The sequence below is a fragment of the Schistocerca serialis genome, chromosome 7, assembly GCF_023864345.2.
Source record: "Schistocerca serialis cubense isolate TAMUIC-IGC-003099 chromosome 7, iqSchSeri2.2, whole genome shotgun sequence".
Lineage (NCBI taxonomy): Eukaryota > Metazoa > Arthropoda > Insecta > Orthoptera > Acrididae > Schistocerca > Schistocerca serialis.
Genome location: NC_064644.1, coordinates 249516815 through 249535563, shown reverse-complemented (window position 1 = coordinate 249535563; position 18749 = coordinate 249516815). Strand labels below are relative to the sequence as shown.

Below are 18749 nucleotides of genomic sequence, written 5' to 3'. Positions count from 1 at the left end.
GACTTTCAAGGCTGTATACATCCGTACAATCACAGGACTATTTATGTTGTTGTTTTGTGTTTATGTAATGTGAGTATATTAATTATTGTTTACAAATTTTAATTGTTGTGCCATATTATGTTAACAAATGTTTATTATTTCTATCGAAATGAAATCTAAGACAACTGGCTCCACCCAAAAAACAAAAATGTAATGTAATCCACTGATACGCATGACGATGATGGTGGTGTAAGGCCTCGAAACGATTCATGATAAAAAATGAAGAGTGACTGACACATAATAGTTTTAGTTTGTCTCTTATGTACCCGCTTTCATTTAAGTCGTCAGCTCGATCTGATATCATCTCTTGAAATGCAGCAAAGAATTTCCTTGCTTCATGTACAATCGATTCGGCTAGATACATGATCCGCCCGACACCATCACATTTTCAATACTTCTACTTATCGCGAGCGGTAAGAGGGAAATCCGTGTTCGAGTCCTTGACCAGCAAAAATTTTGAGTCGTTGTTCCATTTCACTCCCGATGGTTGTCCATATTCGCAACTGCGAATACATTTAATGTATTTGATAACGACTGTAGTTGCCACAGTGCCTATTAAAGGAACAGTGTATCGTTATTCGGAATAACATAGGCACTACAACATCGTACTTGTCACATGGTCTCAAGTCAAATAAACACAGTCAACCTTTCTTTCGAGACACAATGGGAGGAAGGAGCCAAATTTTGAAAAACCTGTTTAGTGTACTGAAAACTCTACAAAGAAATTTCAGTATTCAGTATACTTATTTATTTTCTGTCTGTTTGGCTGTTGCCTCGAACTGACAAATATACAATCCGATCCACTTTTATAAGTTCATTGTTTATTTGCACTGTTTTCCTGTCGACGTGCTAGTTATTGCCTACATTATTTTAATAATTTTAATTTCAGGCATATTTTCAAACGTGCTTTCTTCAGTTCTGCTGTTCCTTGTTGAGATTTGTCTGCTCTAAAGGTAATCATTACAGTGCCATTAGCTAAATAAGAGTTATTCAGATGTTATTATTGGTTTCTCTTTCTTAAGCTTATTGCAGTTTAATTAAAGAGAATTTTACACCAGACGCGTTTCGCTCATGTATATAAAACATCTTCTGTCGTCATGCTGCAAATAGGGTAGATATGTTTGTACATTTTTGTTTTTATATTAAAAACAACACTTTGCTTATAAAGCTGGCATGCAATTTGCTTATGGTGTTTCTTCCTATTGTTTACATATGCTCAAACCATTGCTTACACCCTCTTTGTTAGCACGGACAGAGGCAGAATCACTGCAAGTAAACTACACACCAATTTCTTTAACAAAATGCTCTTTTTTTCTAAAACAACCAAAATATGCAAACATACGTATCTAATTTACGGGATGAGCACAGAAGATGCTTTATAAATAAAAGCGAAACGCATCTGATGTAAAACTCTGTTTATTTAAATTGCAGTGAGCTTAAGGCGGAGAAACAAACAAAACCGATTTTTACAGCTTCTGCATAAGATGACCGTGCAAACAAACATATTATTCACATATGTTCCGTTGTCGCACATTCCTTCTTTATTTTCGTCAAAATATCTTCAGGAAATTAAGGAATGCACATAGCCCTGACAAACATCGTGGCTAATCAACAGAGAACTGGCGCTGTGGCTAAGACGGTGGACCTGTGTTCCGAAGGAGGGCAGCTTGGGATCCCGTTTAAGCATCTTGATTTAAGTTCTCAATTTTCCCCAAGTAACTTCAGTGGTTTGCCGGTGTCGTTGATTCATACAATCGGCGGATTCTTTCTTCCACCATCACACTCCGTAAGATCTATGGCTCCATCCCTATTGAACTCGTCTCGACAGATTTTTAAACCCACTGCTAAGATTCCTGTTGCCGTCCTGTTCCTCAGAGTTACCAGATGTGCTAAAATACCTTTAAGTAGGCGAACGGTCTCGCGACAGCTGCAATCAGAAACAGGGCAACCAGATAAGATATTACAAGTCTCTTTTCATGCAGATGAGTAGTGAAAAGTCTCCGTAGTCTCTTTTCATAATCATACTAATTACGGAGAAATCCTTATAAACTCCGATTTTTTAAATACAAATAAACTAATATCCGCTAATAGTGTCATAGCAGCTAACAAAGTGACAAAGAAACACCAAAAGTAAACAAGTAACACTAAGAAACAATGATTGAAATTTTATATTTAGGCCAGTCCAATGTAACTACCGACTGATAGAAGAAAGGAAATTTGACGATTAGAGTAGAAATGTGCTTCCAGCACAGTGGTGTCCAATCTACTTTTGCAGATACTATAAGAGACTACCTGGAATGAATTAGCTGGGAGTTTGGACATTAAGACTCCTGAGTTTCACTGGTGAATCTATATGAGGAATTTTGATTACCTTGTTGTCCGATTTATCGATGCGTCAGAAATCCTTCGCCATTCACAGGATGTTTTTGACCGGAGAATGCTGAAAGTAAAAGAAAATATCAATTTTTGTAACAAACATGGTCGTTGTGAATGCTCCTCCTCCATTTTTCTCGTAACTTTGCAGTACATTTCATTTGAATGCAATAGTTTCTTTCGAAGGGGGGCAATTTACAAACTGATCACACCAGGCAAAATGATCAAACCATGTTTGTATCTCCGTGACGTACATATAATAAACTGCGACAGAAAATTAATAACTGGTGATGAAAAGGATCCTCTGTAATAAAAGACAATGTCCACTGACTTAGTCTGTTTATCTTCAAACAATAGAACACCCCTTACGTTCTTACCATTCAAACTGATATAATTTGCAAATCAAAGTACATTTCTTCCAGAGGTGCCAAAAGTTAGTTCTTATTGGATCAGCATATAAGATCGGCTGTCAACGACCCCATCGCTCGCAACTCGGATTCCTGCCACAGGGATACAAGCACATAAACGTATTCAACTTCAGTATTACGATCGTCTTTTTACATATCTAGGCTTGTAATACTAATTTTTAACACTATTTGAGTAAACAGACACTGGTGATGAACTTGCAGCTGTACTAAACTTCAATTTATTAGCAATTGCAAAATTTTTCTGATTCAGGTATAAAGATATTATCTGTTGGTGACACGTGAAATTTCATAAATTTAGTACAGCTGCAAAATATTTACCAATGTATGTTTCTTCAGACGTTGTTAAAAATGATTATCAGAAGCCTCTACAGGCAAAATGACTAACATAATACTAACGTTGATTACGATTATCTAATTGAAACCCTGTTGACAGAATTCAGGTGAAGTTGCGAGAAATTCGTTGATAGAATAACGTATGGAAATTTGGATCTGTCCTGGAAGGATGCTCGGGTAGCCAAAGTCGTTAAGGCGACCTCTCACAGCAAACAGAAAATCCGAATTCGAGGCCCGGTTCGCGAGAAATTTTCATGTGTTATCAAAAAGAGAATACTTTCATTTCTAATGCAGCTAGTGTCAGAAAGATTCCACAATTGTTTACTGTTTGAGTGTGAAGAACTCTTGACCTGCACGATCTCATTGCAGTATAAATATTTCGGTTCAATTTTCTAATTAACTTTAAAACCCTGTTACCTGGAAATCATTATAAATACATGTAAGACATATTTAGCACGTGTTGGAAAGGAAACGTTTCCACAGCTTATGGTAGTTCCTGTTGTCAACACATGTGAAACCCCAGTTTCTCTTTTCCCTTGAAATTAAACTCTTTCAGCTGTACAGGAAGAATTAACATAAATACAATACACAAAACCGTAGTCTCTTTTCTTTGTTTCTAAAATGTTACCTAATAATTGGGAAAACAAAACGAACCACTTTGTAAACAATCGCCGTCACATTAGTGTCATCATACTAGTCTCAGCACCGATCTTCCTGTAGACGTTAATTGTGTGGAAAGATGAGTTACTAAGGTTTATCCAGCGCTGAAGTGCATGGTTATTTGTTGGACTGTAGTCTACCTATGAGTCGTCACAATCTGTGCCGCAAACCCCTGCCATCAACACGTGGTTGGCCTTGGCATTTGGTCTGATACAGGCTGTTTCAGTCCACGTGAGGCAATCATCACAGATCCTCAAGGACTATGCGCTGTGAGAAACATTGTTCTTGCGGTCCTACGAAAAATGGCGACCTTACCTAAGTCCTGAGAGCTTCCATCCTGTTCGTGTTTTGTAAATTTTATTAATCGCAACTGAAATATCGTGGACTATCTAAGACAACGTTTACTTTGGGAAGTATACCTTGTTTCCAAAGAATTATCTTACATCTTTCGCTTTGTCGACTCATTTTGACACCTTTTCTGCGGCGGATGGATTATAAGAGGTATAGAGTGTGTTGTACATACGGCATTTTACTTACTATAAGACGCACCTTATTTCTTAAACAGTTTTTTAAGAAATAACATGTTTACTATTTTAGTTAATAAATTGCAACAGCCGCGCGGAGTGGCCGCGTGGTTCGAGGCGCCATGTACTAATCGTGCGGCCCCTCCCGCCGGAGGTTCGAATCCACCCTCGAGCTTGGGTGTGTGTGTTGTCCTTAGCGTTAAGTTAATTTAAGTAGTATGTTTAAGTCTAGTGACCGATGACCTCAGCAGTTTTGTCCCTTATGAATTCACACACATTTGAACATTTGAGATTGCAAAGACAGTCTAAAAAAATTCTTAGTTTATAAAGCCGAATTGATCTTTATATGCCTCAGAATCGTCATCTGAACTTTCTTCTTCTTCTTCTTCTTATTCATCTTTATCTTCATCGTTGTCCTCTTCATATGTAAGCTGGTCTTCGCTGCCATCGCGAGCGTTACTTATGCCGCACTTAACAATAACGGCTTCTTTCACTCTAGACCACGACTGTTTTATTCACTGACACACTTGCTCGATTGCAGGTCGTTTTAAAGCTCCCTTCAGCATGAATTCGTGTTGGGTTTCATCCCTCATCCAATTGCTCCATTTCTCTCTCATGTAAATTTTTCAATGGTTTACTTATCGAGACATCGAGATGTTGCAGTTGTGATGTAAGTCCTCTCGGAATAACACCAAGCTATGCATTTTCCCGCTTTAATTTCTCTTCTACAGTTATTTTCAAATGACTACTAAAGTGATCCAACACTAGAACTCTTCATCGGCAAAGCACCTTTCCTTCTCCCCCACACTCCGTTTATCCATAATTTCATACCAGCCTCGTGCATCCTGCTCTTGACATGTACGTGAACAATAACACCTGGTGGTATTCCAGAAAGTTTTGGCATTCTGTTTTGTCTGAAAATGATCATTGGGTTAAGTTTAGTACCGTCAACACAATAGGAAAGGACAACAGAGTAGTGCATATTTTCGTGTCCAGTTATTTTTATAGTTACAGTTTTAGCACCTTTCATGGCAACATTTCTCTTACTCGGCACATCAAATGTCAGAGGAGCTTCGTCCATATTCGCTGTTTGGCTTAGTTCAACACTGGTGTTTTTTCGATGTTAAGTAATAAAGAGATGAAAAGATAATATTTTCTCTTCATTTTCTTGTGGCATTTTAAGATACATTTTGTTTTTGTTTCGCAGGTAAGTCCGTGATGTTTCATAAACCTGTAGCACCAAAAAACTCCACACTTAAAATCTGTGAAAAAACACTCTAGATCGCGAGTGTACTTTATTAAAATAATCTGTTTCGGCGAAGGCTGAGACCATCATCAGACAGCGCCATCATCTGAAGTTGACGATGTGCAGAACAGTCAGCTGACCTCTGTCGCTGAATCTGAGGTCAACTGAGTATTCTACACACAGTCAACTTCAACTGGTGGTGCTGTCTGAAGAAGGGACAAATCTAGGCCGAAACCGGTCGTTTCCATAAAGTACGATAGCAATCTACAAAATTTTTTCATTGATATTATATAGATTACAAGGCCGCTGCTTCCCGAAAAGTCCACCCTTAAAGTCTGTTAAGTTACATTGTCGCGCTACCTTGCGAGAATGTATCTGAATCATTTTTGTATTAATGCTATTTTGGGAGATGTGAATCCGCTTGAATAGGTCATTCTCTAGCTTTGACCGTTTTCCATTCAGTCCTTTGTTTGCACATTTAGTCTTCCTCATTTTTTCTAGTTCTTCTTTTCTAGACCGCTAATCCGAAATGGCATTTTCCGTTGGAGGACCGAAATGCCTCTCAGCTGTCCTGTGTCCATGTACTGCTGCATATATTATTACTTTCAATTTACAGGTCGCAGCATATCAATGCCTTTCACTTTTTCCATTAAATATCTAGCTGTTAACAAAATTATTGTACTGTTATCGATAACACAAATCACTTTCAATTCGAGTTTACTGGTACCGTAGACAGCAACGACGCGTCGTAGGTTAAACAGATTCTGGGTTTGGCGGGGCGGGAGCGAGGCAGTGTTAGCAAGCTTGTGAACCCATTTTCGTTGCATCGGTGCACTGCTACTGCCAGTTGAATACAGTGTTGCCAGATAGAGATAGGTTCCCCGCGGCATCTAATATATGGCCATTTTTAAGACGGACAGGAATTTTAAATCAACACTGGAAATTTTTATTTTAGTTTCGAGTATAAGAGGCACCTGAATTTTGGAGGCAGTTTTTCGAAGGAAACAATGCGTCTTATAGTCCGTAAAATACTGTTGTAACAAAATACATGTAAAACGACATGCTTATCCAGGAAGGTGGCATTTCGCGGGCAACGTGTATGTTGTTTCAGCGTCTGGAATTCTGACAGACGAAGCTTTCGCTGCGGACATGAGAGAGAACTTCACACTTCTCGTTGGCTCCCAGCTGCCGTTGCCAACTGTGGAGGAACAAACCGAAGCGGCAGTAAAGGTGGAGAATTTCTACTTTGGGGAAGAAGGGTTCTCCGTGAATAACACCCAGGCTGTTTACGACGTAAGTACTGTCTTACTGTAGACGTTATCTGCTTTCCCGTGCATTCGGTGAAATTAATGGTAGACAGATCAATGTTTTCTGCATTCAAGTAAAACACCACTGTTTACAACTTCGTGCTGAACTGTATAGACTTTTAAATGAGCTTCCGTATAGTCACATTTCGTTTGATGGATTTCAGAACGTCTCCAATTCACCCCTACGTGTGTTCTTAGCTCTCCACTATTCAGTGGTTACATTGCATAGCTTTTAGTGGTGAGGTGTCCGTGAAGTGATATCTGAAAACTATTATGTCACACAACTATACAAGTTAATAAACCTTTTGCTTTTGCAAAGAGAATTACAGCGGTAGGCCTGAGTCATAGCATGCAGAATTAATAAAGAACGTGGGAGGAATTGGTACGCATATAACAACGGCTGAAGTAGACGTATGCCTGGAAAAGGGAACGTGTTCGCGATCCATATAAAATCCAGTTTAGAGGTCTACAGTACCTGGAAAGATGGAAATAAGAATACCATACTCAAAGTATGAATAAAATTCACCACTGAGCAAAGAAAATTATCCGACAAACGGGTTTGTCCCTGCGTTTCACTGTATCTCAAGTCACATCACTCCCCCACATTAGGTGCAGCTCACTCTCGTCAGTCCCCCGTCTTGTCGGCAGTGACTTGTGGAGTTACCAGGATCAGGGAAATGACATGGGAGGACTAGACCTCTTCAACTAACATCATTTATCCTTGGAAAACAACATTTATTTTCAAATAATTTTTTGAGTAACAACAGGTCCCCTTCGAGAAACCGGCAGGACAATTGAAGTTAATTTATATAGATTGACTCTGGCATAGAAGAAAACAGCAACCAGCCACTTTCTTCAATATGTTTATTTATTTAAACAGTGCCGTTACCCGGTTTGGAACCGACAAATTCAGCTTCAGACATTTTACATTAGCTTTCACTTTTTGTTTTCCCAGCTGATAAATTTCCTTGGAGTGATGGTGCCCTACAGCCAAAACAAGATGTGAGACAGTGCCTTTCAAGTGTAATTGTGCCTCGCAAAGATTTTAAGTCATGTAAATCAATTATTAAAGAGAAGATGTTTTCATTACTTACGATGCAAAATTAGTTATTTACGCTCCAATGCTGACTATGATCATGCAGCAGCGAAAACTGTATGATGCACCTTTTTATGTATACATATATACACATAACGTAAAGCACCTCTCACACACCAAGAAGTTTCACCACATAGAAGTATAAATAAACTGGAAGCAGTCTTGATGGAATAAATTTTTTCAATGCGGTGACCGGTTTCGATCTTATTATAAGATCATCTTCAGACCATAGATGTCTGCCGGTGCACCACCATCCATAAGTAAGACGATTGGCATGCGCCGCTGCCTCCGGCACACATCTATGGTCTGAAGATGATCTTATAATAAAATCGAAACCGGTCACCTGGTCACCACATTTAAAAAAAGAAAATATGCGATCGAGACTGCTTCCATTTGATTTATAATAATTATAGACCGCTGTTTCCTATAATAAGAACTATGTTCTTTAAAATGTTAAACATGGAAGTACGTATACGGAGAAGGCGATATTACAACCATAACAATGAGAAAGATTTCCATCATCAGTGGCGCGTTAGATTATGGGTATACATGTACATAGAAAAGAGAATCATGCAGTTTCGACAAAATAGCATGATGTTAATTTGTCATTATACAGATGAAGGCCTTCAAATGGTGAAAGCGACAGCCGTTGAATTACAATGATAATAACCTCAAACAAATTCAAGAAGTAAGACCTTAACAAATTGGCCTATCTTAACATTTTTAAATTTGAAAAGTTTAAATATACCAGCCAATTAAAATAATTAAAACAGGTCTAGATAAGTTTCTTGAAACAAATTAAAATTCAAGACATTAGGCAGACCCCCAAAAGATAAATATTAAAAAAATTACAATTGGCCTTTAGGGGATACCCGAGTGGCTTACACCATAAAATTACAATAAAACGCACAAGTTCAAGTATAAAACATTAAACAGAAAATTCCCCCTGTGAAGCCAGTTATTCAAAGGCCTTTTAGCCGACGACAAAATTTCGGTTACAGTCCAAGTTAGATAACATAAGATACTCAACTTGAGCAGACACAACCAGGACTAGCGACTGCAAACAATAGCAACCAGCGCTGGGTAATGGTGGAGAGCCGTGCACACGACCGCAAGTAGACCAGACCCATGCGATAAGAGGCCGCCGACACGGTAACTTAAAAAGTGGAGTTAACAGACCAGAAGGATTATACTACAATCAAAAGTGATGGTTCACCCATAACTGCACTTATAGAGCCTTTCGAATAAGTGTATATGCACTAGGAAATAAGCTTCGGTAACAGGGAACTGCTGAAAGGGAGCGACAATATCTTCCAGGTAGGAATATAAATAACCACTCGCTAGGGTCTTACCATTAGCTTGTAACATGCTTAAAGGGCTGAATAATAGTAAGGGAGAACCAGCCATCTTCTAAAACATCGTGAAAACAAATTAAAATTCAGAAACAGCTGATTCTATTGCATGACAATTTTAAAACAAACACAACTCAAAAGAGAGAGAGAGGGAAAACCAGATAAGGCGTAGGCCCTTGATATGGCTATGCGTGACAGCCGGGCACATTACATAACCGTAACATTAACCATGGCAAATTTTTTGAGAGAGAATGCTGGCGAGCAGATTAAATCATATTACTTCAAAATCACACAAAGAAGACAGGCAGTACACTAGTCATAAAATCACGCGATCCAAATAAGAAGGAGTGCATGACGACTCAATGAACATAAACACGAACATCTGCTCAAACATTTTGCGGACCGGGAAATCGGTGCACAGAGCTGAACTAGTTGGCCACAGCTTAAGCGAACCGGGCCTTTGCCTTCTGCCCAGCCCTGGTGAAAAAGAGTGAATGACGACCCGGGAAAGACATCGTGCCGATCCGCACCGCTGCTCCGAACACTGCCACTGTACCCAGCTCCAGACTGCGAAAACTACCTGCCAATTGCCAGGACCGCGCTCTTCGGAGGCCTCTCCGCAAATGCGACTCTAGCGCCTCCTTTTGAAGTCTAGGGGAGGCAGCGATGATCGAACAAAGGTGTAATCCGCGCTCACTGGTGAGAGCCAGCTGAAAGTTATCGGTAGCAGGAAAGCGAAATGAGCCCCATCGTCTCAGGCAGAGTTCCCTGTTCATGTTTTGTTCTTTCGTAATAGCCACTGTCACTGTCATTTCAGTCTTCTCTTTTCCTTTATCGTTCCCGTCCCGATAATACTGAAAAGGCTTCAAATACTCTAAACTAATATATATCATTCTAAATGTCAATCACTGTTACTATTATTATTATTATTATTATTATTAGCGTCAATTATTACTACATCTACATCTACATGACTACTCTGCAATTCACATTTAAGTGCTTGGCAGAGGGTTCGTCGAACCACAATCATACTATCTCTCTACCATTCCACTCCCGAACAGCGAGCGGGGAAAACTAACACCTAAACCTTTCTGTTCGAGCTCTGATTTCTCTTATTTTATTTTGATGATCATTCCTACCTATGTAGGTTGGGCTCAACAAAATGTTTTCGCATTCGGAAGAGAAAGTTGGTGACTGAAAGTTCGTAAATAGATCCCGCCGCGACGAGAAACGTCTTTGCTTTAATGACTTCCATCCCAACTCGCGTATCATACCTGCCACACTCTCTCCCCTATTACGTGATAATACAAAACGAGCTGCCCTTTTTTACACCCTTTCGATGTCCTCCGTCAATCCCATCTGTTAAGGATACCACAACCGCGCAGCAATATTCTAACAGAGGACGAGCGAGTGTAGCGTAAGCTGTCTCTTTCGTGGATTTGTTGCATCTTCTAAGTGTCCTGCCAATGAAACGCAACCTTTGGCTCGACTTCCCCACAATATTATCTGTGTGGTCTTTCCAACTGAAGTTGTTCGTGATTTTCACACCCAGGTACTTAGTTGAATTGACAGCCTTGAGAATTGTACTATTTATCGAGTAATCGAATTCCAACGGATTTCATTTGGAAATCATGCGGATCACCTCACACTTTTCGTTATTTAGCGTCAACTGCCACCTGCCACACCATACAGCAATCTTTTCTAAATCGCTTTGCAACTGATACCAGTCTTCGGATGACCTTACTAGACGGCAAATTACAGCATCATCTGTGAACAACCCAAGAGAACTGCTCAGATTGTCACCCAGGTCATTTACATAGATCAGGAACAGCAGAGGTCCCAGGGCGCTTCCCTGGGGAACACCTGATATCACTTCAGTTTTACTCGATGATTTGCCGTCTATTACTACCAACTGCGACCTTCCTGACAGGAAATCACGAATCCAGTCGCACAACTGAGACGATACCCCATAGGCCCGCAGCTTGATTAGAAGTCGCTTGTGAGGAGCGGTGTCAAAAGCTTTCCGGAAATCCAGAAATACGGAATCAACCTGAGATCCCCTGTCGATGGTGGCCATTACTTCGGTGCGAATAAAGAACTAGCTGCGTTGCACAAGACCGATGTTTTCTGAAACCATGCTGATTACGTATCAATAGATCGTTCCCTTCGAGGTGATTCATAATGTTCGCATACAGTATATGCTCCAAAACCCGACTGCAAACCGACGTCAATGATATAGGTCTGTAGTTCGATGGATTACTCCTACTACCCTTCTTAAACACTGGTGCGACCTGCGCTATTTTCCAATCTGTAGGTACAGATCTATCGGTGAGCGAGCGGTTGTACATGATTGCTAAGTAGGGAGCTATTGTATCAGCGTAATCTGAAAGGAACCTAATCGGTATACAATCTGGACCTGAAGACTTACCCGTATCAAGCGATTTGAGTTGCTTCGCAACCCCTAAGGTATCTACTTCTAAGAAACTCATGCTAGCCGCTGTCCGTGTTTCAAATTCTGGAATATTCCATTCGCCTTCCCTGGTGAAGGAATTTCGGAAAACTGCGTTCAATAACTCCTCTTTAGCGGCACAGTCGTCGGTAACAGTACCATCGGCACTGCGCAGCGAAGGTATTGACTGCGTCTTGCCGCTTGTGCACTTTACATACGACCAGAATTTCTTCGGATTTTCTACCAAATTTCGAGACAATGTTTCGTTGTGGAACCTATTAATGGCATCTCGCATTGACGTCCGTCCCAAATTTCGCGCGTCTGTGAATTTTAGCCAATCCTCGGGATTTCGCGTTCTTCTGAACTTCGCATGCTTTTTCTGTTGACCTGCAACATCGTTCGGACCTGTGTACCATGGGGGATCAGTTCCATCTCTTACCAATTTATGAGGTATGATTCTCTCAATTGCTGTTGCTACTATGTCTTTGAATTTGAGCCACATCTCGTCTACATTTGCATAGTCAGTTCGGAAGGAATGGAGATTGTCTCTTAGGAAGGCTTCTAGTGACACTTTATCCGCTTTTTTAAATAAAATTATTTTGCGTTTGTTTCTGGTGGGTTTGGAAGAAACGGTATTGAGCGTAGCTAGAACGACCTTGTGATCACTAATCCCTGTATCAGTCATGATGCTCTCTATTAGCTCTGGATTGTTTGTGACTAAGAGGTCAAGTGTGTTTTCGCAACCATTTACAATTCGCGTGGGTTCGTGGACTAACTCCTCAAAATAATTTTCGGAGAAAGCATTTAGGACAAACTCGGAAGATGTTTTCTGACTACCATCGGTTTTGAACAAGTATTTTTGCCAACTTATCAAGGGAAGGTTGAAGTCCCCACCAACTATAACCGTATGAGTGGGCTATTTATTTGTCACGAGACTCAAATTTTTCTCTGAACTGTTCCGCAACTGTATCATCGGAGTCTGGGGGTTGGTAGAAGGAGCCAATTATTAACTTAGTTCGGCTGTTAAGTATAACCTCCACCCATACCAATTCGCACGGAGTATCTACTTCGACTTCACTACAAGATAAACCACTACTGACAGACACAAACACTCCACCACCAATTCTGCCTAATCTATCATTCCCGAACACCGTCTGAGATTTCGTAAAAATTTCTGCAGAGTTTATGTCAGGCTTTAGCCAGCTTTCTGTACCTATAACGATTTCAGTTTCTGTGCTTTCTATTAGCGCTTGTAGCTCAGGGACTTTCCCAGGACAACTACAACAATTTACATCTACAATTCCGACTGTTCCTTGACCCAAGCACGTCCTGTATTTGCCATGCACCCTTTGAGATTGCAGCCCACTCCGTACTTTCCTGAGGCCTTCTAACCTAAAAAACCGCCCAGTCCACGCCACACAGCCTCCGCTACCCGTGAAGTCGCCAGCTGAGTATAGTGAACTCCTGACCTAATTATTATTATTGCTGTGAATGTTTTTTAATATATTTGGCATGTGTTCGTACACTGAGGTGACAAAAGTGATTGGATAGCGATATTCTCATATTCAGACGGTGGTGTATCACGTTCACAAGGTATGAATGGACAGTGCATTGGCGGAACTGTCATTTGCAGTCAGCGGCTCACGTGAAAACACTCCCTACTTGATTAAGGTCGCACGATGAAGATTAACGGACTTTGAACGTGGAATGGTAGTTGGCACTTGTAATCGGTGGGAGGGCTACGAGGAAGTGCGTATGACATTCTTTTGAACAACTATTAACTACAGTTTGAAAACCAGCAAAAATTTTAAAAGCCCAGGATCACCTGTAAGATAAATAGTTAATATACTACTTGACACAGTAAATGATACACACTTTCAAACAATTGATTTCAATGACTTAGATTAATTGAACGTATAACTGAATGTGTTGAACAAAAGAACTTGTATACAGATAAATGATATTGAGAATGCACCACCTTAAAACACGAAAAATTTAACACTCCACTCCTGAACAAGACTGCCACAAAAGCTCTATACACAAGACAGCCCACACTGTCTGTTTACCAAAACAACAAATCTGCTTGCATTAAATAGTACTAGTACAATTTAAAAAAACCAGCTCCCGCTAAAGTACATCGACCAAGTCTTTATGCAGCGCCCAACTGGTTCCTCTACCAGCGGAAAGTCTTCTTTAATGAAAACAAAAAGTTCAGTGTCAGCGACGTTGACACCGAAACGAACCAAGATGCTAACACGGCGGTGCGGCGATCGGCCTGCTGCAGGCAGGTGAGCCGACTCCTGGACCCTTGCAGAGGTACGGCTGGGTCATAAGAGAGGTGGCGACGTGGCCGGCAAGGAGCGGCTGCCAGCAGTCGGCGCCACAGCGAGTCCCGACGAGGCGGCGCGGAAATTCAAGTCGCCGCAACTCTTGACGAATTAATGTCGGCACATCCTTCCTCGCCAAACTGAAGCCCACAGAGAGTTGATTCTGGTTGAAACTCGCACTTCCGCATTAAACACAATTCTGCACTCTATCTTACAATAGTAAGCAGCGAGAAAACAGTTCATCTTCGCCTCTAAATTATAAGGTATTAACTGTCCGCCCCGATAGCTGAGTGGTCAGCGAGACGCATTGCCGTTCTACAGGCCGGGGTTCGATTCACGGCTGGGTCGGGGATTTTCTCCTCTCAGGGACTGGGTGTTGTAGTGTCTTTATCATATTTCATCCCCATCCGGCGCGCAGGTTGCCCAATGTGACGTCGAATGTAATAAGACCTGCAGCAAGGCGGCCGGACCCAGACCTGCCCCGCAAGGGGCCACCCGGCCAATGAGGCCAAACGCTCATTTCCATAAGTTGTTAATTTCAACAAGGAAAAGCAACATGGTGGTCTGAACAGATTGGTCAAATCACTGGACCCAACTACTACGCTGAGCAAACAACTATAATACTAGTTCCATCAGCACAACTTTTTTTTTTTTTTTTTTTTTTTTTGGGCGTCTACTGACTGGTTTGATGCGGCCCGCCGCGAATTCCTTTCCTGTGTTAACCTCTTCATCTCAGAGTACAACTTGCAACCTACGTCCTCAATTATTTGCTTGACGTATTCCAATCTCTGTCTTCCTACAGTTTTTGCCCTCTACAACTCCCTCTAGTACCATGGGAGTCATTCCCTCATGTCTTAGCAGATGTCCTATCATCCTGTCCCTTCTCCTTATCAGTGTTTCCCACATATTCCTTTCCTCTCCGATTCTGCGTAGAACCTCCTCATTCCATGCCTTATCAGTCCACCTAATTTTCAACATTCGTCTATAGCACCACATCTCAAATGCTTCGATTCTCTTCTGTTCCGGTTTTCCCACAGTCCATGTTTCACTACCATACAATGCTGTACTCCAGACGTACATCCGCAGAAATTTCTTCCTCAAATTAAGGCCGGTATTTGATATTAGTAGACTTCTCTTGGCCAGAAATGCCTTTTTTGCCATAGCGAGTCTGCTTTTGATGTCCTCCTTGCTCCGTCCGTCATTGGTTATTTTACTGCCTAGGTAACAGAATTCCTTAACTTCATTGACTTCATGACCATCAATCCTGATGTTAAGTTTCTCGCTGTTCTCATTTCTACTACTTCTCATTACCTTCGTCTTTCTCCGATTTACTCTCAAACCATACTGTGTACTCATTAGACTGTTCATTTCGTTCAGCAGATCATTTAATTCTTCTTCACTTTCACTCAGGATAGCAATGTCATCAGCGAATCGTATCATTGATATCCTTCACCTTGTATTTTAATTCCACTCCTGAACCTTTCTTTTATTTCCATCATTGCTTCCTCGATGTACAGATTGAACAGTAGGGGCGAAAGGCTACAGCCTTGTCTTACACCCTTCTTAATACGAGCACTTCGTTCTTGATCGTCCACTCTTATTATTCCCTCTTGGTTGTTGTACATATTGTATATGACCCGTCTCTCCCTATGGCTTACCCGCTACTTTTTTCAGAATCTCGAATAGCTTGCACCATTTTATATTGTCGAACGCTTTTTCCAGGTCGACAAATCCTATGAAAGCGTCTTGATTTTTCTTTAGCCTTGCTTCCATTATTAGCCGTAACGTCAGAATTGCCTCTCTCGTCCATTTACTTTTCCTAAAGTCAAACTGATCGTCACCTAGCGCATTCTCAATTTTCTTTTCCATTCTTCTGTATATTATTCTTGTAAGCAGCTTCGATGCATGAGCTGTTAAGCTGATTGTGCGATAATTCTCGCACTTGTCAGCTCTTGCCGTCTTCGGAATTGTGTGGATGATGCTTTTCCGAAAGTCAGATGGTATATCGCCAGACTCATATATTCTACACACCAACGTGAATAGTCGCTTTGTTGCCACTTCCCCCAATGATTTTAGAAATTCTGGTGGAATGTTATCTATCCCTTCTGCCTTATTTGACCGTAATTCCTCCAAAGCTCTTTTAAATTCCGATTCTAATACTGGATCCCCTATCTCTTCTAAATCGACTCCCGTTTCTTCTTCTATCACATCAGACAAATTCTTCACCCTCATAGAGGCTTTCAATGTATTCTTTCCACCTATCTGCTCTCTCCTTTGCATTTAACAGTGGAATTCCCGTTGCACTCTTAATACTACCACCGTTGCTTTTAATGTCACCAAAGTTTGTTTTGACTTTCCTGTATGCTGAGTCTGTCCTTCCGACAATCATATCTTTTTCGATGTCTTCACATTTTTCCTGCAGCCATTTCGTCTTAGCTTCCCTGCACTTCCTATTTGTATTTCTGTATTCCTGATTTTCCCGGAACATGTTTGTACTTTCTCCTTTCATCAATCAACTGAAGCACAACTACACTTTCTTATTTTGGTGCTTTCTCCTTCACATTCGGTTTAAGTTTGATGGGTTCTAAAAATTCTCCTATTTCTCACATATCTGGGCAGAAGCTTTCCCTTAACTATATCTGCCTCACGACTTGTCACCCCAAAGTTCTTCACCCACACCTGATACCCTGGTCTCGGCTGCCTTCCAGCGTCATACCGATTTTTCGTCTTTCTATGGGCTACCCTCAAGTTATTAACGGCGCACTTCCAATAAGCGCGTCCATCCTCTTCGGATGCAAATCATCCGAGTGCCAAATGAGGTTTGTACGCAAACATCAAGCTAGCCGGTGTGGCCTTGTCGGCCTCGTGCATGGCGGTATTGAAGGCGTACCCTAATCAAAATAAGGAACTATCCGACCGGGTCTCATCACTATGATGGAAAGCGATCAATGCGGCCCTCAGATTGTGATTCATCCGCAAAGACGGGGAAGGACTCGGGTTATAGGGTGTGGTTGTACTACGAGCCACCCCTATTTCGAAGCAAAAATTACGGAATGCCCCTGATATCAAGGAAGCAGCTTTATTAGAAACCAGTATGCGACAAGGCCCAAAGGTACCAAAAAGTCGCTCCAGGCACTTTATAGACGTTTACGGGGTAATATTTCAAGTGGGAAGCAAGCAGCAGAAGCGCATGAACGCATCTACACAAACGAACACATACCGGTTACCCTCTCTGGAACGTAGGAAAGGTCCCACGAAATCAACATACAATTTTTCCACGGGTTCAGTCGCAACATCGGACGACCAAAAGTCAAGGCCGGTTTACTGATCCCACAGGTTTTAGAACCTAACACCATATCCTTGACCTGTCTATCCATGGCCTTCTAAACAAAGTCGTCCCTAACCTTCATATGTGTTTCGGACACTCCCAAATGACCTCCCCACCAGAGTTTCATGATAATATTCAAAGACTAAGGACACCAGATCACCGGAATCACTACTTTCTCACCTCTTTGCCCACGCCAGTGCAACATAATTACTTTTCCATTTAAGCAGTAGGGTCTGACGTTTTCTCCTTTCCTTATCCGTTCTTTAATGCTACTTATCACTGGGTCCCCATCCTGATGCACGGAAATGTCATTAAAAAGAAGCGGAAGCCCACTAAGAATGACACAACTTTGATTAACCAGTGCCTCCCGAGTAACCCCCTCTGGAGTTTCTTCACCATCAGTTGATCCTCCGAGTAGTGGTCCAACATTCCGTTTAGGCCATGGGTCACAAAATTTTCCGAACCACGGATATATCTGACCTTAAACTGATACGTGAAAATACGTACTGCCCGTCTAGCAGTTCGCCCTACTCTACTTGGCCTTGCCAACACCCAGCTGAAACCAAGATTATCGACTTCTAACAAAAATGGTTGGTGTCCCAAATACGACTTAAAATCATCGTAAGCTGCAGTGCGCCTCCAAGACTCTTCTTCGAGCAGACGTAAACTTGGAGGCCTCTGTTTGTACAATAAAGTCCTTGATGAAATCAGTCATAGCCAACAAAGGGCGGTGGTTAGGGCTTTCTAAAAATGGTTCAAATGGCTCTGAGCACTATGGGACTCAACTGCTGAGGTCATTAGTCCCCTAGAACTTAGAACTAGTTAAACCTAACTAACCTAAGGACATCACAAACATCCATGCCCGTGGCAGGATTCGAACCTGCGACCGTAGCGGTCTTGCGGTTCCAGACTGCAGCGCCTTTAACCGCACGGCCACTTCGGCCGGCGTTAGAGCTTTCTTTAAGGCCTCAAAAGATGCTTGTTGGGAAGGGCCCCAATCTGTTTTTTTTTCCTTTCTTTCGGAGATCGTTCAATGGTACCGCTAGTTGGGCAAAATTTGGCACAAATATTCGGGAGTAATTGACCATTCCGCATTGACATTTTTAGGACTGGGATACGAAAGGATGTTGGAAGTACATCGCCATTCCGTCATGCAGTGAAACATTTTGTAGTAAGATCGGTAGAACATTACGTAGGATATCAGCATACAATGCACCATTTAGACTGCCATCGATATAATTGGGGCCAATAATCCTTCCTCCCATAATGCCGCACCATACATAACCC

General features: G+C 41.5%; 1 protein-coding gene across 1 annotated transcript in view; it reads left to right on the top strand.

Moving 5' to 3' along the window:
- The window catches only part of LOC126412998 (esterase B1-like), a 96651-nt gene that overhangs the window by 66071 nt on the left and 11831 nt on the right, over nucleotides 1-18749 (top strand). Inside the window, exon 7 of the mRNA XM_050082891.1 lies at nucleotides 13929-14095. Within this exon, the coding sequence (XP_049938848.1) occupies nucleotides 13929-14095 (167 nt within the window). The remainder of the gene's footprint in view (nucleotides 1-13928; nucleotides 14096-18749) is intronic.